The 22,688-nt window shown below is 40.2% G+C and overlaps 2 protein-coding genes across 4 annotated transcripts; one reads left to right on the forward strand and one right to left on the reverse strand.

The window, feature by feature from the left end:
- Positions 1 to 623: 623 nt before the first annotated feature.
- On the forward strand, positions 624 to 5,930 carry mmp19 (matrix metallopeptidase 19). The gene is made up of 9 exons (XM_058632136.1): positions 624 to 948; positions 1,043 to 1,137; positions 1,397 to 1,527; positions 3,181 to 3,393; positions 3,518 to 3,763; positions 4,252 to 4,377; positions 4,486 to 4,650; positions 4,735 to 4,862; positions 4,947 to 5,930. Exons 1-9 carry the CDS (start codon positions 835 to 837, stop codon positions 5,178 to 5,180), a joined length of 1,452 nt encoding a protein of 483 aa, XP_058488119.1. The 5' UTR covers positions 624 to 834; the 3' UTR covers positions 5,181 to 5,930.
- Positions 5,931 to 6,854: 924 nt separating this feature from the next.
- LOC131461126 (transmembrane protein 198-like) lies at positions 6,855 to 21,626 on the reverse strand. Of its 3 annotated transcripts, none has more exons than XM_058632139.1 (5): positions 21,084 to 21,626; positions 9,878 to 10,130; positions 9,093 to 9,668; positions 7,479 to 7,568; positions 6,855 to 7,255 (listed from the first exon to the last, which is right to left on the reverse strand). In XM_058632139.1, exons 2-5 carry the CDS (start codon positions 10,029 to 10,031, stop codon positions 7,203 to 7,205), a joined length of 873 nt encoding a protein of 290 aa, XP_058488122.1. In that variant the 5' UTR covers positions 10,032 to 10,130; positions 21,084 to 21,626; the 3' UTR covers positions 6,855 to 7,202. The 3 variants fall into 3 exon arrangements, with proteins under 3 accessions (XP_058488122.1, XP_058488123.1, XP_058488120.1); XM_058632140.1 differs by having other exon boundaries at positions 6,856 to 7,255; positions 7,491 to 7,568; positions 21,084 to 21,625; XM_058632137.1 differs by having other exon boundaries at positions 6,856 to 7,255; positions 7,420 to 7,568; positions 21,084 to 21,622.
- Between the last annotated feature and the right edge of the window lie 1,062 nt (positions 21,627 to 22,688).

Here is a 22,688-nt window from a genome sequence, read left to right on the forward strand (position 1 = left end):
TGTTCAGTCCCTCTGAGGTTATTCCATGGGTGAATCAATGCATAATCTACGAGCTTGCGTTGTTCAGAATTTTACATTCTTTGACCTCGTCTAACCCTGAACTTGTCCGTAGTTTTCATTTCGGCCCCCTCTGTAATTATGTTTGACAGTAAACAGTAGTTTTGGACATAATATCATCAGGAAACATTAAAGGCTGTTGTGAGTCATTGGTGTATTTAAACACACGTCAGTCAATTCAAGATTTCAGGGAACATTTGGTGCCTCAAACCCTCCAAACACTTAACAATCACAAACTATGTTGTTGAAAACATGTTTGTGATTGTTAATATATCCTGATATAACCTTGTCCTGGTTTATCCCGGGTTACCTGAGAGCAGGTACAGGTGTGTGTGTGTGTGTGAGAATAACAGGAATGTGGAGATAATTGTTGTTTTCATAACAGGGGACAAACAAAAAAGCCACAATCCTAAAAGAACACTGAGGCGATGATGTTCATGTTTAGGGTTAATGTCTCTGTCTGAACACAACCGCTGTAGATTTGTCTTGTGTAAAATAGACTTTACGAAGTGTGTAGACTGCTGCTGGAGATCCATGTCCTCCCCAGAGCAGCTTTGCCAGCAGACGTGTTGGCTGTGGGTCAACTGGCTGCTCTTGTAATCGTCATTCTTCAGAGGTGGATCATCACAGCCACAGGGATGAGTCACGCTCCGGGCCAACTTAAAAACCGCTGGGACGCTCGCAGAGCAAACAGAGTCTGCTGTGTGACTCAGCTGAGAACTTCTCCAGCTTTTAAAACATCCGCCCTGGATATTTGAGACGGGGGGAACGTTGGACATGGACCGCGCTGGACTGCTGCTGCTGCCAATGCTGCTGCTGCTGGTGCTGGTGCTCAACCTGAGTGGAGGGTTTTGTGCAGTGGTGCAGTGGACAGAGTTAAATGAAGCTGAGGTATGAGCACAGTTCCCTCTGCAGATGAAATACTTGTATTGTGCATTTTAATTTAAATAAATGAGAGTTTTATTGTCTGCGGGTACATCTGTAGGCCTATTTGAAGAAGTATGGTTACCTGGACGACCCGGCTGACCCGGCTGACCTTGCTGACCCCAGTTACCTGGAGGAAATCATCGGTGCCCTCAGGTAACACAGCACACAACGTATAGTGCAGGCACGTGTTAGATTAAGGGATCATTTGTGGTTTTGCATCCAGGCGTCTTAAGGATTCCAATCAATCCAAATGTGTTTCTATTGCACATTTAGGAGAAGAAAAGTTTTTTTAAGCAATATATACTGTAGATGAGAGAATTCTGGATCAATACTCCCTGACACATTAGAGTATTGTGTAGGGCAATATTTTATTTTATTCTTGAGTTTTGATCACCCCCTCGTTTGTGTCCAGAGTCTTTCAGAAGGTGAATGATCTGCCACCTACTGGAGAATTAGATGCAGCGACCCTGGATGTGATGAGACAGCCCCGCTGTGGCCTGGACGACCCCTTTAACAAGAAGTTTAACAAATTCAGAGTGATGGGTGAGTTACACAAGTCTGAATGTTTATTCATTACCTTCAGAACATCCGTGGCTTTTTAAGTAGATAAAGCTGATGTTTACTAATGTTTGTGCCCGTGTTCATTATAGAGTCAAACTGTGAATTAAATGACTTTGAAGCTGGATAAAGATCTTCTTCTTCTTCTTCTTACACAAAACATTTCAAAACAGAATTCACAACTGTGTGCTAAGTTGTGGAATAACTGTGCCTGTACTGTACATGTGATGGTGTTATGCTAATTGTCAGACATGGATGAATGTTTATATACTGGTGTACAATATCTCATGTTTAATCCTGTTTTATATCTTAAATATCAAACTGTATATATATGTAATACTGAATATATTCTGTCAACCTAATGTACGTATATATCTATAATGTATATTCTGTTTACCTTTTTATAGTCTTATTGTCTATATTTTACTTTCACAGATGTGAAAATGCATGTTTATTATTTGTTATTTATTACCGTGACTGTCTTTGTTGCTGAGACATTGCAGGACTAATAAAGGACCATCTTATCTTACCTTATCTTATCTTATCTTATTTTATCTTATCTTATCTTAAAACAAACTGGATGGTTGCAGCAAATCACTACTAACTGTGTGAGAGAGAACAATAGATTTAAAGCTGTAAAGTAAAGTAAACAAGAACAAGTCTGGCTGATGGAGATTATATGATCTGATTTGTAAAGTCAGTAAGTCAGTTTTATTCGTTTTCTTTCACTCTAATGTAGTAGAAAGACAAGGTAATAATAAATAGTATGCAACAGTGTGTGTGAAGTAGGAAAAAATAAGTGCCACTACTACTTCCCTTAACGATATAAATGATGTCTGTATTACTAAATCACTAAATCATTAAATATTAAATTATGAACATTTTCAATAAAAAAAGATACCAGAAGATGTCAGTGATGTTCACTATTTATTTATATATGTATATATATAACTGAAAACTGGTCTTCTCTTACACTTTGTATATTTAGATTATCCTTAACATTTCCAACACTGTTTTAAACTTTGAGCACACAGTCCACAGTCCAGACACAGACGTGTCTAAACACGAGAAACAAACAGTAGACTCTTAGGAGTAAAGGGTGAACGTCACGTCACATAGTGCGTCCTTGGAAATGATAATGTTTAGAATTGAGACAAACAGAGTAAAATAAAAAATAAAAGTGCAGAAACTCCAAAGAGTAAAATTAAGATGTGCCGGTACTGCAGGCCAATTCAAGCACTGGTATGCATGCATTACAAAAACATACCATACAATAGAAGAAATACAGAGAATATTACATGTTAACGTTATAGAAAACACAATCATTTATAGTGTAAACAGGGTGTAGTCAGAATATTGGCTCAGATATTTCATGACACAACAGCAATTAAGTGGTAAGACTGAGATTAGTCAACTTTGTCCTAAGGCTGTGTCTTTATGTGCTACATTTATGCTTTTTAAATGATGTCCAAATAAAGATAGAAATGTTTATAAAAGACAGATGTGTCAACATGTGTGTGACTCATGTGTAATAGTGAGGGACAGAATACTGTGGAAGAAAAGCAGGAGAGTTGGATCTTCATGTCAGTAGGTGATATTATAGTATAGTATAAGAAACATCATTTTCCTCTCCTTCAGGTCACTGGAGGAAGAGGAGTCTGACTTATCGCATCTACAACTTCACACCTGACATGAAGCAGACAGAGGTCAGAGCAGCCGTACGCTCTGCCTTCAAGTACTGGAGCGATGTGGCTGCTCTGACCTTCAGAGAGGTGGACTATGGCAGAGCGGACATAAAGATCTCCTTCCACAAGAAAGACGGCTACTGTCCTGTCCCGTTTGATGGACGTGGTTAGTGATTTCTTTAACTATTGTGAAATACTTTTTTTTACTATTGTCTTTTTTTCACCAGTGTCCATGGACTCACTAACAAACACAGACATTAATTGTTGATTTGTTCCGTCACCGCCCACAGGTCAGGTACTGGCTCATGCTGAGTCACCAGAGTCTGGTGTAGTTCACTTTGACGAGGATGAGTTCTGGACAGAAGGAACATATTATGGGACTAATCTGCGTATTGTTGCTGCGCATGAAATCGGCCACGCTCTGGGTCTCGGTCACTCTCAGTTCAGAACTGCTCTGATGGCGCCGGTCTACTCTGGTTACCGTGTCAACTTCAGACTGCATTCAGATGACGTCAATGGCATACAGAGACTTTACGGTGAGTGTAGTATAAGAAGATATTGTATTTTAAATATACTTAAAAAAAATATTTTATACATAATATTGATATTATTTTATACACATATATATATATTATATCATATTTATTGTCATATTACAGAACAAGTCAAAGGTTTGCACACATCCTCACATTCTATGACTTCTTTATTTTCGTTATTTTCTATATTCATTTTGAAGACATCCAAACTATCGACAAACACTTATGATATTATCTAGTACACAAAATGTGGAAAGGAAATCATTTGGTGACATAATTGGATTTCTAATGTAAATCTCACCTTAGTGATAACAGTTGAAGTAGTGTTTTTATATATAAAATAAAACCATAGAAATATCATGTTAATATTCAGGTAACAGTTTGGTAATGAGAATTAGAGAATAATGAGCATAATATAATAATACTGTAAAAATTAAATTTTTTTGGAAATCAAAATTGCTTATGACCATATCTTCTCTGTTTTAAAGGAAAACGCATCACCAGCACTTTGGCCAGTTCACCGACCCCAGACAGTCTGTTTCCCACAGAGAGCAGCAACAAACCTGACGTCATCCCTGACCCCTGCAATGCCACACTGGACGCCATCATGTTAGGTATCTATCTGTCTGTCTGTCTGTCTGTCTGTCTATCTATCTGTCTGTCTGTCTATCTATCTACAATTATGACAAAATAACTTCAGAGCTCTCTGTGTTTTCATTCAGGTCCATGGAGGAAAACCTTTGCTTTCAGCAGTGAATACATGTGGACCATCTCTGACCTTGGACACAACACACCTATGAAAGTTGACAGGCTGTGGAAGGGACTTCCCGGGAATCTGAACGCTGCTGTGCACTCACAGAGAACCAACAAGACCTACTTCTTCAAAGGTACAGTCTTTGCACAACACTGTGACTAAAGCTCCTCTCAGTTCAGCAGCCTGTGTGTGAATGATGGACCATGTGTGGTCACAGGGAATAGAGTGTGGAAGTACACCAGGTTCCTGCTGGACTACGGCTACCCCAAACAGGTGAAAAGGATTCCTCCGAACATTGACGCGGCCTTATACCTGGAGAAGAACAAGAAGCTGATCTTCATCAAGGTATCTGACATCTATCTTTGAGAAACAGAGACCTTCATGTTCTTACAGATGCTGAAATTGTTCTGAACAAATGTGTGTGTTTAGGGTTCAGAGTACTGGCAGTGGGATGAACTGAAGTACAACGACTTAAGTCTGTACCCCAAACCGCTCTACATGCTCTTCACTGGATTGCCGTCCAGTGTGGACGCAGCCCTCACCTGGACCAACGGCAAGATCTTCTTCTTCAAGGGAGACGAGTACTGGAGAGTGAACGAGCTGATGCTGCGAGTCGACAGAGGTTACCCAATGAGCAAGAAGGAGCGCTGGATGCGATGCTAAGGGTCCACCATCAGGGGGCAGCAGGTGCTAAGAGGTCCACAGCAGGGGGTGCAGGTTCCACTCCAGGGGCATTGACAATTCCACAACCTCAACAGCGGTGATCAGTTATGAAATATGATCTAACATGAAAAAAGGGGGGGATTTTCTTTCTTCTCTCTCCCTCGCTGGCTTCTCTACAAAGCAGGCCGGTCTTTGTGAAGCTCACTTCCTGAGCACAAATGTGTTTTTGTGACAGTGAGAAGTCTTTATGCTGAGTTTATGAACTCAGCGTGAAATCAATAAGGGAGGCCGCCTATTTTTCTCCTTCACACATGTGTTGGATTATGTGTCTCAATAGTTTCAGTAACACGTAATATGACGATGGGAGTGTTCGTGTCTCTGTTCTGACTTTAACATTTTTGTTAAGCCAACTTCTTTACTATGTTCACTAAGGCTGTGTTTTTCTGTCCATATGATACAGGTATACAGTATATTGGCACTAATATAAGCAACAGGATTTATTGTGACTGAGAGAGAAAATAACAATGTTTTATGCATACAAATATTGTTTCGTTTATCTAATGAGTGCCAACTAGCTGTCGGAGGCTCAACTACATCACCACTGTCAAGAGTAATGCCAATGTACTGATACAGCGCTTAAAAGGAATGTATAATATCGCATTATTTTAGTGTATCGACGTTTCCTCGATGAATCTGTGTGCTGATAGTTGTACTAACATGAAAATAAACCCTTTTTTGTAATTTTAAAAACATGTCAGCATTAAAGTTGTCTCTGTGCTGTCACATTCCCACAAGCAGATGTGAAACATAATGCTTACAGTGATGAAAGGCCCGCCTGTTCTGCATTGTGTTTATCTGGGGGAAAAAAAACAAAAAACTTGCACCATGGCAACAACAACAACCAACTACAGAGTAGGAAACCCTCCTCGTGACCTCTTTATTGCCAATGTAGAACTGAATGTGTAACGCTGCCAGTGTCACTAAGAGCCTGACGAGACAAAACGGCTTTTCATATCAAACACATTTATTCATCTTTGAAATCATATCAACAGTTATGTACAGACCCAGGTAACAAGTGCATTGTCCCTGCAAAACAACAAACAACAACAACAACGTGGATGATTATTTTAAAAAAACAACTACAAATTAAAAACAAACATGCTGTTTTTTTTTAAGGTTTTTTTGCAACTCTTGACCATTACATAAAATAAATTATAAAACATTTACTCAACAAGCAACAGTCTATCTTCCTCACCTACTGTGTTGACAGGAGCTACCCTGAAAACACACACATACACATAAGAATCACAGAGAAAAAACATCCCACTTTTATTTGCCTCATTTATCGTTTCGCTTCACTCTGTCAGTCTCACCACACTTCATCTAGAAAAAGTACACAATGATCACAACACCTATGAGCACACAGTTAAACAGACAACACTTCATGGCAATAACTAACTCTTCCAGTACAGTACGTAATGTGTAATGTCTAACAAACTGCTCTGTCTCATTCACGACCAAAACACAAACAAGAATTTTAAGGCTCGTACTTGCTGTTTATGTATTTAATACATGATGATAGAAAAACGGAGGACCTCACTTTGTTAGTGTCTGTTTTTTTTAATGTTTCTCTGAGAAACACAGTGGTTTTAGTGGTTGTAGTTTTTTTTTTTTTTTTTTTTAAATCAAGCTTGACGATTCTTCCTTCTCAAAAAAAAAAGCAGCAATCTCTTTCACCGACACCCAGAACTGACACATCAACAGGAGAAAATCTACCCTTGCTACAAATCAGTCTGAAGACAATAAAAACCATTAGCTGAGTGGAGCAGTTTATAGGGTCTACTCTACATGAGCGAGGCACGGTTGAAGATCCAGAGAGCACTTAGCACTTAGTAGTCCCTTCTTATGTGTGAGTGTGTGGCTCAGACCCTGACCACTGGGGTTGTAGCTGTGAGGGGCACAGTGGAGCCGCTGTCGTACTCCAGGTCGATCATGGTGTGGTTGACGGTGCCCAGGCTGCTGCTAAGGGAAGTGCCTGTGCCCATCTGTCTGTCCCGCAGACTTTGCAGGTAGCTCTAGAGCGAGAACATGACAAGGGAGAGATAAATGAGCGGCACAAGACACATGTTCTCACCTCCAACATAACCGAGAAACACGCATGCCTTTTTATTTTTTATTTATTTTAAGAACTATAATCTAATCAGCAACTACAGCACACGCCACTTTGGGTGACACTGACCGGTGCCAGTAGATCCCCAGCGTAACGTTTCACTGGGGTGGGTTTACGGCGGTACGTGCCTTCCTGCCCACCTGCCTGCTGTCGCTTTTTGGCGTCCTTCTCCCGAATCCGCATCAGTTGGACTCTCTTCTGTCGCCGACTGATAACAACTAAGAGGAGAGAGAAAACACAAAGGTATTAAATAAATTATAATTGTAAAATCGATCATCTGGATCTACACTACTTAAAGGGCCCAGTGTGTCACATTTTGAAGAGTTAAGGGTTAATTAAAAATATTACCCATAAGTATGATTGTGTGTGTTTCCTTTCCACATATCCACATATTTTAATTTGGTGGAGATTTTTCACAGGATTCCCTTTGTGAAGAACTCTCCCATTTATCCAGGCTTGGGGCATGGATAAATCTCCTTTCACCCGTCAATGGAAGGAGATCTTTATGTCCGCTCTGCCATAGTCCACCTCTCTGAAGATCTGACCGTCCAATTAACAATGAGCAATGGAGATTTGGTACCTTGTTTGTACAAGGATTTCATCACAAAATTGGTTTTCATAGTCTTAGAATGAGCTTTTATATGTTCTTAAGCCAAAGGCCTTAGTTTATAAAGACTGCAATCTTTCTACGGCAGCCCTGAATGGACAAACCAGCCAGAGCATGTACGGACTCTTTCTTACTATGCAAACAAAGAGAATCCTTTCTGGTATGTAAAGGCCACTGTAGTTCCCTGACACAACAGGGAAAGTGAGAGGCCATTTTAGCAGGAAGAGGCGCTGACCACATCCACAGACATACAGTATATAACCGGCAACATATATACCAGGATATATGTCAGGCAACTTGTCTCTTCACTGGCTGTTTTCATAGCTGTTGTGCACTGAGATGCTGTAACAGTCGAGGACAGGCTAACGGGAAACAACGGCAGAGCTGGATCACTGCCATAAAACTCACTCAATAGGCAAAGGATGAGTGAGTGATCACTTCACATCAGGTACTGTTGTGAATATTGTGAAATCTCGATCATTGAGGTGGGAAACTAAAGGGAAATTGCATTGAATGTGCATGTTACTGGTGTGAAAATGCGTTGGGACTACAATGTAATGCCTTAATGTATTTTAAGAGACACTATGACAAATTGACAAAGTTAATTTTCCCTTAAGTTACCTCTTAGCTGCTGACCTGGAAGCTATGACTCTGAAAGCCAACTTCAGTCATTACAGACAATGTGTGACAATGTGAAGGTTCTCAGTCATCTTCAGTAGTTAGCTGCAGGTAACTGGACTTGCTTGAGTTAAGTCTGAAAATGTTCTACCTTTAATCCAAGAGGCTTTTTCAGGTCAGAATTGAAGAAGCCTCTTGGATGAGAGGTGAAACGTCTTCAAACTTAACTCAAGCAAGTCCAGTTGCCCACAGCTAATTATTAGAGATACAGATTCCAATGTGTATTAACTTAAATTGTTAAATTAAATGTTACAATTAAATTAAACTTAAATGCTCCATGTCTGGATTGTGTAGTATACTCTTACAGCTTGAAACCAGCACTGGTAACATTTTTTAAAAGCTTTTTCTCAATGAAGAACTTTTTAAACTTTGTCTCTTCAGCACGTTCACATGTTTCATTCTCAGGAGTTTAATAAATACAAACAGTGACTTATCAGAAAGAAAGCTTAATTCTTACCTTCTGTGTGCGAGAAGCTGTCACCCGTCAGTTTACACTGGACCAACACTCCTATGAGGCTGAGGGCGGGCCAGATACCCAGAATGACCCAGCTGTACCAGCAGAGAGGAGGCCCCGGTGTGAGGCGCAAGCATTCATACACATACGTGGCCAGAGCCAACATCTCCACAAAGTAATCAGCACACACTGTCATGATAGCTGCACCAAACACAGCTGTGGAGACCATGGTGAAGAACTTCTGCCACTGCAGGGTCAGCACAGCGAACAGCATGCCTGTTCCCAGAAGAACACCGAGCGGCACCCAGACTGTGGTCGGAGCGTAGAACTGGTGAGTGACCAGCAAAGCGGCAAGGGCCAGGAGGAGCCCCAACAGCAGGCCAGTCATGAAGAGGCCGACACTTCGCACAAGCATGGTGACCAGACCGCACAGCAGGCCTATGCCCAGGCCGATGCCCGCGCTGGCCTCAACGCTCAGCTGGGTGTCCAGCACGTGCTCCTTGTGGCACAGCAGAAAGATGATGACAGAGCCGAACATCAGACCTGACAGAAACATGACGGCCTTGAAACAGCGGTAACCTGCAAGAGGAGACAGAGGAGAAATACAGTGAGGAAACTGAGAGTTGGAAGGAAAATTATGAAAAGTAAACACCCCATTACATAAACATGATGTATAGCAGATCTACTGCACATATGCAACCAAAATGAGTGATGTTTTGACTGTGGTATGTCAACCCATGTTTCAGCTTGTTTAATGTGAAGGTCTTTGTCTGAGCAGGAATCCTCACCAAAGAAGCAGTAGATGATGCCAAACAGGCAACACATGGAGCAGATGACAGCAGGGATGACATCATACTTCCTCTCTATCTCCAAACTACAGGAGTCAACCTCAGCGGTGCCTGACCCCGCCCCTTCAGGGCTCAGCCCAGTTGGATCTGCCATGCTGGCTGGGTGTGGAAGGCTGTGGGATTGGCTGAAGTTTAGGACAAGAGTAGAACTCCTTGTAACGTTATCTCAAGTCCATTGGAGCAGGTTTGGCGACTGTAAAAGACAAAAAACTTTTAGTTAGGCAAATGTCAGAAAAATTCTACTTTCACCTTAAAGATACAGTGATTAAGAATTAGTGACATTTTATGGTGAGACCGTAAAATACAACAGCTTGATGACTAGGATTTTGAACACTAGAAAGGATGTTGCCACTCTTTATGTTTGGGCCTCCCTAGATCCTCATCTAAAACGGCTTATTACAAGGCTATGAAAATATTAGTTTTTTGGTTCGTTTTTTTAGACAATAGTAAGTTTCTTTACTTTAGTTTTCTTTTGCCTTTGTTAACAAGTTTCGGCGTTTTTTACTTCATACATTACATAATTATGGAAAGTATATTCTGTGTGTAGATAATTAGCATGGCTAAAAAGTTGACGCAACAAATATATTTTTTGATGAGATATGTATTTAATATTTGATTTATACATTTGTTTTTAAGATACAAGTGCACCTTAGGGTAGACCATAAAAATAATTTTTGATTTAAATCAAGTGATTTTGCTGATGATATGATTTTGTTCATGGATTTTCTTCCACAGTCCAAAAACATGTAGAGGTAAATTAAACACTCTCCGTGTCCCGTAGGTGTGAATGCGAGAGTGAATGGTCAGGGAATGGTTGTTCGTCTCTGTGTGTTGGCCCTGTGAAGGACTGGCGACCTGGCCATGGTGTCAGCTGGGATTGGCTCCAGTGACCTTTGACCATCATGTGGAGGATAAAGTGGTAGACATTGGATGGATGAAAAGGGGGGGGGGGGGGTATTGGCCAGACATGGGGTCATCATCGGCCATCTGCTCCCCTTATTTGTAAAAATTGGCATTAGCCATAGAAGAACCCATAATGTTCAACGTTCAGTATATTCAATACCTGCCAATAAACATTCCTAAATGTTATGAACTGACAACATTCATACATACAGAAAATTGAACCATCTCCAGTGACACAGGTGGAGCCTGAAATTTTCACTTCCACTGTAACTTCCTCCTCGTTGACGTGCATGTGCAGCTGTCACAAACTGAACACACAACACCAGCAACACAACATGCAACTCATGCCTGGGCAAACCCACAAGCATCTCATTCATTCACTATAATCCATGTGCCAGGATCCGGGCTCAGGATCAGGCTGTTCCCCCTCAGATATGCAAGGTCATGAGGACACAGTCCCCTAACATGAGCATCCGTTTTTAACTCAATTAAATGAATGTAATTTTAAGTGTAACGTTTTAATTATTACATGGTTGTGTTATAGGTAAATTGGTCACTCGGATGTGATTTGTGCTGGCCACGTTTGTTATTGCTCAGTGTAAAGATAGAAACATACTGTAGGAGTACAGTATCAGTGATAATTACTAGTGGACACAATATGTCCAGAATTACTGCCCTGTTAAAACCATCAAGTCCTCTTGAAAAATGACATATGATATTTGGGCTGGCAGGCCTGTAGAAAGCCACAGAGGGCTCATGGGTGGACTGCTCTTTGTGAGGCTGCTGGAAGGCCTCGTGCATGAGCTCACCACAGCTGAGATCCGATTACAGCTAACTCACGTTTTCGACTCAAGACAAACAGTTGGTAACACTCAGGGCTTGGCTTTGCTACTTGCCAGACCTTTTTTTTCTCCAGCCTACCTCTACTTCTTCACCTGAACCTTTCCCCACATTAACTCTATTTTCACCCCAACACTGAAATGTGACACTTGTTTCACCCTTTTTCTGAGACACAAGGCTGTGTGTTTTGTGTCCTGTGTAAGAATGACTTTACTGGGAAAAAATGAAAGGTCCAATGGAAAGTTTTCTTTTCCTCTTCAGCCGCTCAAAGATCTTGCAGTCTCTCTCGCTCTCTTTGTTTCCAAATACTGACAACTGCAATGTCCTAATTCTTTGCTGAATGAGAAGACAAACATCAGGAGAAGTGTATTCAGTTACAGCCTAGAGCCTTCTGTGTTTATTTTTTATATTACAGAGAGGACAAATCTAGCTTAGTCTACTAAAGTTATAGTCTAATTCATTAGTTTCTTTAATGTGTTGGGTATTAGAATAATAATAAAATGAAATCAGTGCTCTCGGAAACAATAGCGGCTATTTTTCCATTTCAATATTTACTCTGTTAACTTAAATAAAATAGTTGGCAGACTATTTGAAAATGACAATACTTGTTAGTTGTAGCCTTTTTTGTCTAGTATGTATGTGAGACAATCTGAAGTGGATGTACTGTATATTTATGTGCACACCATGTTCTCCATATAAACCACATAAACGCTCTATAGAAGCTCTATAGCAGTGATCACAACTTGGTCACAACTAGGATGAAAAACATGTCTTTCACTTTTCTAAGAAAATGAGCAGCAGCTGCAATCTCTGTACACTATCTTGACTATAATCATCCTCCATGCACCAGCCAATTTAAGATGAAAAAACAAACTCTACTGTGGGATAACACTTTTGGGCAAGAGGAGTTTGAGTATGAAGGCAAATAGGGGGTGGGGGTGGGGTTCCTGTGCAGAGTTCACATGTTCTGTCCATATCTTTTGAGGGAGAGCTCTATAAATCTAAAAACATATTCAGGCTTAACTTGTAACTTGTGTATGTGTTGTGATACAATGTTGCCTTGCTTTATAAGACCCTCAACAGGACAGGAGGACAAGAAAAAGGGATGGACAGTGATAGGAACTTCACTGTTGTGAGCTTTTGTCTCCCTCTGGTTTGGGCGTCACTATGATCTCACTCTCCACATTGGTGTGTCTCCCCTTGTCAGTAGTGGAACGCAGCTTGAATGGATGTTTTGTGGTCAGCTCATTGAATTCAGTAAAACCATGAGAATAAGTCATCAATGCTAACAGGCTATAATAAAGGTCCAGCAGCACCCAGACTGTCACTGGGTGGTCTTTATCACATATGTTTTTGTTTCTGTTTTATGTTATAATTCAATTATTAAAACAACTGGTGCAAAATAGTTAATAATTCACTATTAAACAGTTGTTTCATGTACATCCATGGACACTCTTCTGCAGATCATCCTCATGTTACCACCTATGTGAGTCACAATGGTTTCTTATATCTGACGGGCTGCGCTGCTGTGGGAAAATAGAGCCATTATGGTGCCGAACAAAGACTGTGAGGCCTATGCTGTGACCTCTAGTGGCACTCAGAGGAAACTCGGTAGACAAAAAGGGGGCCACATAAAGATGGCTGAGAGCACCAAGGAAACTGTTAGATTCCAACTGTTTGCTTTAAGATGTGTTCCAGCTATTTGTCTTCAGGGCCTTGTGAGTGACGGGGGGGGGGGGGGGGGAGTGGGTCCTAACTCGAAACAGAACTATCTATCTTAATGACTGAACTCTCTTGAGACCCAAAATCCCCCCAATGCTTCCAAGCTGAGTTTTCTACAGACTGAAGTCGCCTGGCAACAAATTCAATGCCAATCAACAAGGCTGTAAGAGTCTATAGCCAGGCTGGTCCAGAAAGTGAAGCCATTGCATAGGTGTCTAAAACCTGTATTCTCTTAAATGGCCTTCAGGGGGTGACTCCACAGGCAACATGAACAAGTCTGAGAAAATTGACTTACAATTTACTTGACAATATCTGTAAAACATTTCCTCAGCAAATGTATGATCATATTTAGGGCAATATAAAATGATACATGTTGTTTATTTTAATTTTATGGACAGACAGCAATAGAAATATCATTGATATTATTAGTTGCTGCCCCAATCTCAATCACAGTTGTAAGGTCTTCTTCATATCAAAATGTCCATGTGGGTAATTATAGTGTCATTTAGAGTACAAAAGACAATAAATGGGGTATGCCTTTGGACATGTCTTTGGTGTGATTGACAGCAGATGTCACACACAGTGACCTGCCATTCCTTACACTCTAATTACTACTCGCATCTTTTCAGCTCGACCCTTTCTTCCAAGTATGGTCTCTTCTGGTTTCTAAAAACCAAGGTAGTGATGGCCAAACTGAAAAACATGATGCTTTGAATCAGCTGTTAACAAACAACTTGGTGACATCACAGTGGGTTGCCACTTGGTTAGGGTGCACATGCTAACAATGTTCATCTAAAGGATCTAAGGAATGTCAGTCATCTGGAAAAATATAATATAATAATATATAAAGCACCTTTCACAGACACCAGTAACAAGGTCATTAATCAAAGAGCTAGAAAAAAACAAAAACGCAGATTAAACATGCAAGGGGAGCGGATATGGGTCTATAATGCTAAATGCTATCGAACATGCATTTAGATGGGAACGGAGAGTTAATACGCACTGAGGATCAACTGCTAAGCTCTTGGAATATTATGTTGCCCTCCAAACACAAACTTGTCCAGGAGTTTGCTCCCCCTGAACAAACATTGCGTGGGGCTGAGAGCAGAACAGGTTTGAGAGCTCAGCTGCCGAGGAACAGGCAAGTTCCCAACATAGTTAATTCGGGTGTGTAATCAAGGGGTGGGCGTGTGTGACCACAGTCAGGGATTCTGCAAGTGCTCCTCCGACATGACGGTCAGGGCCAGCTGAGAAGCTGAACATCTGATGCTTGGTTGTTTGACGTCTTTACTGGGAGAATTTCCACCAAGAATGTGAGAAGCACCCGGGCCTGTGCTCTGCAGTTGCAGTTGTAAATCATGCCACCTTCAGCAGAACATCCCAAACAGCTGAAAGACTGATCAAAATAGGGACAGCTTCCTGTCCCACCAAAGCAGGAAGCTCGGAACGAGATGAGGAAGTGGAACATCAGGTTTAGGCAGGAAATGACCTTTGTGTTTCTGACACGGAACCAAAGAGTTGGTCCATCAAATGTGAAGCTTCCTTTCAACTGATGAAAACACATCTTTTATCTGAAAATATATGACAGTGGGGAAAACAAAGGTACCTCTATAGGTCCAAGTGGATCTGACAGAAGCACGTTCACCATAACGAAACAGCAGGACTTGCAAAATAAAGAAAATAAGCTTTTAATCTTTTTGGCTCACAGGCTAATCTACATATAACACTCACCATTGTGTCTTCAAGAGCCTCTGTTTGCGTGATTGAGAAATTTTTAGCAGCGTGTTTATGGTGTTTATGTTTATGTATTTTCACTGGTTTTAAAGGGTGGTTTCACCCATTTTTTATTTCACTTGTTCAAATGAAGAATAAACTTCATTATGATGCTGCTGTGTTTGTTTAATTCGACCATTTTATTTTTTTCAGATCTTTAACTCATAAAACTTGACAGAAAAACAGTAAAGAGCAGTGTTTTTTTTGAAGGAAGTGACTTTGACGTTGACATTTTGTCAATTGTATTTATTTATTTATTTCAATCCCAACTTCCTCTGTTTATGTGAGAAGGAGACTTGTATAAATGTAACACATTTATCTCTGGAAATGGGTATAAAACTGTATATTTTTGGGTGAAGTGGCCCTTTAACATCCATGCTACCATATTCAGACCAAAACAATACACTCCTTATCAATGTTGGAAAAATCAACATGCTTACATTACACTCATTATCAAAAAGTTAATAACTGACAAAATCCCTGAGCTCATGTCTTCTGTCCCAGTCATCAAAGTACCATACCAGTCACATTCCCACTGTTTAATTTAAATTTTTTTTAAACATGTATATTTTATTCCAGGCTCACATTTCCCCACCCACACTCAATTACTGCTGCAAAAATTAAATGTGTATGCCAATAAATAAAAAATAAAGCAATAGAATTAAAGCATTGGGGTGAGTGTTGGCTCCCCCTCGCTTGAAATCCTTACAGAAAACAGATTTGCTTATGCCACATACTATGGGTATGTGGCATAAGCAAATCAGTAGTTTTTTTCTGTTGGACTGTGTAAACAAAACAAAGTTGACTTATGCAGTTGCCTATGGGATACATTTGCATGCACACTACAGTATGCATACAGATCAGCCTTTGATAGTGTCCTGAGTGACTAGATCCCAACAAGTGTTAACAGTAACATCAACAGCAGGACTTATTATTCCATGATGCCATTTATCCAAAGTATCCCTTCACACCTGACATAGGAATTTGGACAACTCTGCAAAACACTGCACTTTGTGCTGTGAATCTTTTTTTCTTTTTTTTATAAAAAGACTGAAGAGAAAGAAAAGAATTCTAGTCCTCATGATTCACATATTTGTAACGACAGTCGCTACATTTGTGAATTATGTGCAAAGATATTTCTGATATTTGCCTTCTAAAGCTGACCCACTTTATTTAACCATGTTAATTCTGCACACAGCACAGTAGAAGTTTCCAGACTTTGGCCATCACCTTGTAATGTAATTAAACATTTATTTGAAATATTCAGTTGCACTGTAGAGCTTTTTGGTCTGAGAAGAAGTCACAACCTCACAACTGGTAGCTGTAGGCCTTTAACTCCAGTCTCTTTTTTCTAAGTGGTCTCACACTCATGGCCAAATGATTTGCCCTCTGGCTCCAGACCCTCACAATGGCCACTGATGAGTGGCAATAATTTATTGGTAGTATGTGACTTCTTTTCACCCATAATCTCTCAGTCTCATGCCTGCCCGAATTTAGTCTAAACAATAGAGGCCTTTCAAACTTAAGTCTGCAGAGAGCTACTTATAGTGAGAGACGTAGAAAAAAAGGCCAGAAACACAATGAGGGGCCTTCAGAAGAGTCACATGTCAGTGGTGCACGCGTGCATGCTGCACATCAGAGCTACACATGGTCATTAACATGGTGGAAAAAAAACCATAAGGACTAATATCCATCCACAATTTTAGCACTGAATGCTGCAATGAGTTAGAGTTAATATCCAGAAGCAGAGGAAACAGTGTACAGTGTGTGCTCTGAAGGAAGGGCAGTTTTACAACACTCCAGTGGGTATAGTAGGTGGTGTGGTGGAGTCTGATGTCCATATGTTAGTGAATGCATGACAGTAAGGCACTGTGTATGGGGTCATAATATATGCTGCTGATGAACAGTGGGTTGGTAAATGACCTCAAATACCCATCCATCATGGCAAATGTGTCCTTGAGGAAGACAAGGTCCTCTACTGAACATCCTTGAATGTCCAGAAGGATTCTGTGAACACAAACTGAATCGTTTAACAGTGTTGTGTTCACACACAGTGTTGTGTTCACACACTCAGGACACTTATGGAGTCCCTAGTGTGGAGTTGTTTGGTCCATTGAATGTCAGTGAATGTTGAAAAATGTTGATCGATGTTTCCTAAACCTTGAAAATGTCAAAATTATTCCGTTTTAATTATATCTTTGTTATATGGAGCAAATAAACCAGAAAACATTCACATTTAAGAAGCAGAACAATCAGAAAGTTTGTTTACAGAATTGTCTTGGAGATTAAACAAACACTGATGGAATTGTGTCAGTTGTAGATAGTTTTTTCTACAGTGTCACAAGGAAAATCATGGTTCAGGCCTCCACATGTACGTCTACAGCACTTCCACTGCAACTCTATCATTAGAAGCAACCCTTTTTGTCAAATTCCAGTCTGCAATAATTGTACCTCCTACAGCGATCTCACGGGCCTAAAATATCATGTATAGCCTTCATTTTCAGAGCCAACCCAACACTCCTCTCATGTCATAACTATAACCAGTGTTTAAGGACCTATAAGTAGTCTATGGATGAATGATTCAAAATGACTGGTATCAGTTTTGTGTGGTTTCCATATGACAATAGGGCTTTTCTTGCACCCAGGAGTCTCAAAAGCTTTCCATCTCAGAGTCCAACACAAGCTCACACTTGTGTTGTTTGTCAGTTCCCAGAGTGAGGATATTTCTGCAATAATCCTTTAAGACAAAGCCAACAATACACACTAGAATCAGTATCTTATTAACTTTTGTAAAAAGAATGTAGGTCATGAATTCAATTCCGTAAATTATTATTTATTAAATTACACTGGGCTACTTTCAAAAACTTGTACTAGGCAGACAAATATCTATTTTTCACAGCATAGTAGTCTTCTTATGAGATTAACCACAGCAATGAGTCTACTCCACATTCAACAGTACAACTCTTTCTTTATTTCTTAGCACTGCTCTTATTCATTATGGTGAGCTCATCACTCATCAGTATAGACATTAGTCTTTTTGGACACTGGACAGATATTTGAAAGTCTGAGCATATGGCAGGACGGTGCTACAGTGCTAACACCACAACCCTGAAGATTAGAGTTCTGCCATAAACTCATCTAAATGACCATTACACAACAGTGTCATTGTGGGCTCACATTTGCATCTTTGGCTTCCATCTTGAATCATGTCTATATGACATGTGTGACAACGACTAACAACAGGAATGATGCTTATATTTACTGTGATTATGCGCTGTACAATGCTTTTCACATTTCTAATTTTGTATTCTTTTGTATATGTATGTCTTTTATATTCTTACAATGGCAATAAAGGATTTCTATTCTATTCTTCAGAATAAAGGTAGGACCTTACATTTCTAATTTTGTATTCTTTTGTATGTATGTCTTTTATATTCTTACAATGACAATAAAAGATTTCTATTCTATTCTTCAGAATAAAAGTAGGACCGTAATGAAACAAAGCATGGAGTGGCTCTTTGTCAGCAAGTGTGACAGCTGACAACAAAACTGGAGTGCAATGCAGATTTTTAAGGTTAGCTGTATTTTGTTTAATAATGTTTCAACTATCTCAAATGAAACTGTGTATTTTTCTTACTTGATAGATGATACTACAAACACAATGTTAACCAAAGCCCTTTATCTCAGATGGGTTTGGCTATTTAGATAGAAAGAAGTGAAATTGGCCTTAATTGAAAGAATAAACCTTAGCCTATGACTCTGTTGTCTTAAGAGGAAAAAAACACTGCTTGAGTTTATAAAAGAAAGCAGATGCAAACACAGCAATTACCCAGACTTCAAATTAAAGCTTGTCCTCATAAAATGGGAATTCCTCCTTTGCTTTGTGGGTCAGCTGCTCTTACTCTCTCCCCAAGAGCGCTCTCCTGAAAGCCGCTCTGTGTAGCTTCAATAAAGTTATGTGTTTTTCCTTTCTTGGGTGTCACACTGTGTTCTTAGTTGATGGAGTTAAGAGAAGTCAGCATGGTGTAGGCATATACTACAAAAAAGATGTAATAAAAACTAGACCCTTGTGTGGGCACTAATTAAGAGGTACCACACAAAGCAACATGTGCAGTGTAACTTTCATCAGCCCTGCTCTCCGTACCTTCTTTCCTGTCTTCTCTTTTTTTTTCTTCCCCAAGTCGGGGAAGGGTTTCCTTTCTGCCTTTACAAAGGGACAAAACCATCTGGTGCAGGCTGAGTAGGTCAAGTAGATTGTGGGGTGGGGGCCTAGTGGGGGTGTACTGGAGTGCTGTAACTACAGACTGCTCACTCTCCCCAGTAAAGACAGGACTTGTAGGCTGTCATCATACTGCCTGAAAAACCAAGAGGCACTCCCCACTCTGGATCACACAGCAGAACCACAAGACCAGGGCCTTTTTGTACGCTACGTGGGCCAGAGAGAGACATTAAATGTTTGAAGCATGTTTCTGTCGGGCTAGCATAAAAAGGATGTGAGAGCATAAAGGCGCCCTTTAAAGATTTGCCAAACAACCTGTGGAGTCAGATAACAAAAGAGTCCATGTTTACGTGGGCAGAAATATTCAGATATTATTCTGAATGAATGAGAAAACACCATGTAAACAGCATTTTCAAATAAACATGATTAAGATCTTAATGGGGGATGTGGAGTATTATCTTAATCAGATTTGTCTATCTATTTGTTTTAGCAACGCATGAACATTCACTATGATGTCAGAATATGGTCAATAGCAGGGATGGCTCAATAACACGTTTTGTATCCAATACTGATATCACAACCTTGACTAACTACCTATTTCTTTAAACTAAGCAGTGACTAACACAGGTGTGCTGATGCCAGCCATTTCACAAATGCACTACCAATTCACACGCATGTGGTGGAGGTGTCAACTTTAATGTTTCTGTTTCACTTTGAATGAGCTGGTATGAGAGTTTGTTGAGTTCAAATGATGTGTATGCATTTATACTAAAACTGTACACAGAATGCAGCCAACATTGGCAGAAATAGTGGCGCTTCAACAATTCATGCTCCAAAGTTAGTCATGACAGTCACTGCTAAATAACTGTGAGCCAATATTCTACTCCAACATAATTATATCTGTATATAATCTTTATTCTTTTTTTAAAATATAATTATTCTTATTCTGATTCTGTTCAAATGTTGCTCCTGCTTTTTATTAAGTGTTACCTCAAAATATTGCACTGTTTTTCTTCTTTCTTTTATCTTTGCATAAGGCCACACAACTGATAAGAGTCCTGCAGTGTGGCAGACAGCAGCCCTCACTCATGTTCTGGTCACATGACTACAGGTGGTATCTTGATTTATAGAAGCATTTATGCAACGTTAAAAATGTATACATCATAACTGATTTTTACCAATTTTTTGTCCAATATCTGATCCAGTGAGTTTGACCAGTATGGACCAATACTGCGTCTCATATCATCTCATCCCTGGTGAATAGTCTGTCTGTGGACTGATGGAAGCATGGAGCTGGAGGATTTTGGTCTAAATGACCGGATCGCCGCACACAGATAAAGCCTTTATTATCCTGGATCATTATGTCTTTGTCCTCAAAGGCTGATGGACTATGTCCCTCAAGTTTAAAATGCTTTAAAGTGGAGAAGGGGAGAGAGACACTGCCATGAACCAGTGTGGCTGAGCCACTACGTGTTATTTCCAGCTGTGGAGTTTGGCTCTGACTTGTCATCATCTGGACCTGAATCACTCAGCTATCATCAATCATCTCTGCTAATAATGAATATGCAGATATTGTCTGCATGAACAGACTGGAGTAACCGACACACACACCCCATTGAGACTGCCACACACACACACACACACACACACAGAGAAGATATTTAAGTAAAAATGAGTGCAAACACTTACCTTTGAGGAGTCTGTCGGTGCTGTAGCTTCTATATCAGCGCTGTCAAACTGGAAAAACAGTCCTCTCACACACACATAAGCGACAGTAAGGCACCAGGGAGAACCGGTTTCTCTCCTAACCTTTTCTTTCCCTGCGCTCTTTAAAAAAAACCTCACGGGCAACCACTGAAAATCGACAACAGCGACATAGTTGTGTTCGTGTCTTTGCCTCGTTCACGCAGCAGAACCCGTAAAACAAAGCGGAACTAACAGTGAGCACAGATACGAGTGAGGTTAGCTCGTGTCCAGGTCGGACAACTTTCAGGCTGTTGCGGCTCTTCCACACTTCTCCAGCAGAACCTCTGGAAAATGTTACTGATACTCCTTCCTTCCTTCCTACCCTTCCTACCTCATTCACTTAACTCACACACCTCCCTCCTCTCCTCTCTTCTTCTCTTCTCTTCTCTCCTTTCTCCCTCTCTCTCACTTCGCTGCATTTAAAAAACAAAGGAGGAAAAGTTTTTTCCCTCCTCTCATCTCCTCCTCCCGGGCAGTTCCCTTCACAACCTCCATCCAGCGTCATCAGTTTGTCCGTTGGCAGAGGGGGAGGAGGAGAGTGCGAGGAGAAGAAGAGAGAGGGGCCCCGCCGGCGAGGATGAGCTAGCATGCACGTGAGCTAGCTTAGCTCAAACCTGAACTTTTTTTCTGAGAGGACCAAGTCTAGAGACAAACAGTGGGGAAATACAACAGTCTAATAGCGGGTGGGCACTATGTGCTCAAATATATACAATATACAATATTCCATCATGATATCACAATAAATATATTCTTGATGATATTTCACAGAATCTCATAGTACTTGTTGTATATGGAATGGTGTATAATTCCCAATAAATTCACATTTATGATGCAAAATAAATCTATTATTAAATAAATTCAAAATTAAGTCAATAATATCACTGACAACTGTAATTAAAACACTAAACAAGCTTAAATGTGGAATATATTTTTAGTGGAATGTTATACATTTAATAGTAGTTTTATTAAATGTCTAATATTAAAATCATAGGTTAGTAATGGCTGAGTTCCAATTAGACTATTAATTTTGAGGGTGCTGTCCTGACTTCGTTAACAGGATCAGTAACACCTCGGCTTTTTCTGCTACTACAAAATTGCTGCTGTGCAAAAGGCCTATAGAAATGTCTGTTTTCAGACAAGAACTCAAGCTAATGTCCAGAGATTGGGGTCTGGACATTTTGTGGAGTTTATCTAGGTGAGGTGAGTTCACAACATCAGGAAGTAACACAAAGGAGCCGGCAGTGAAATACACAAATAAATAAAAAGTTACAAGTAACATGCACATCATTTCAGGTAAAAGGTCAACTTTACCTTGAATGAACTTAATTTGCGTGTTACAGGCTGATGTCACTTTTTTAGTCCGTCGAAGAATTCAATGCCTAATTCTGGAAACTTTTCAGTGACCCCCATTTGAAAACCACAGCTCTAATAACACAAGTCTGCACCATGCCCCATAACTGGTAGGCTATAGTGCTTATATGCAGTTGGATGGTAAGTGAGGGGCCAAAGTTAATTTTGCCCACAATGAGGTCCCTTATAAGATTAACC

The sequence above is a fragment of the Solea solea genome, chromosome 6, assembly GCF_958295425.1.
Source record: "Solea solea chromosome 6, fSolSol10.1, whole genome shotgun sequence".
NCBI lineage: Eukaryota > Metazoa > Chordata > Actinopteri > Pleuronectiformes > Soleidae > Solea > Solea solea.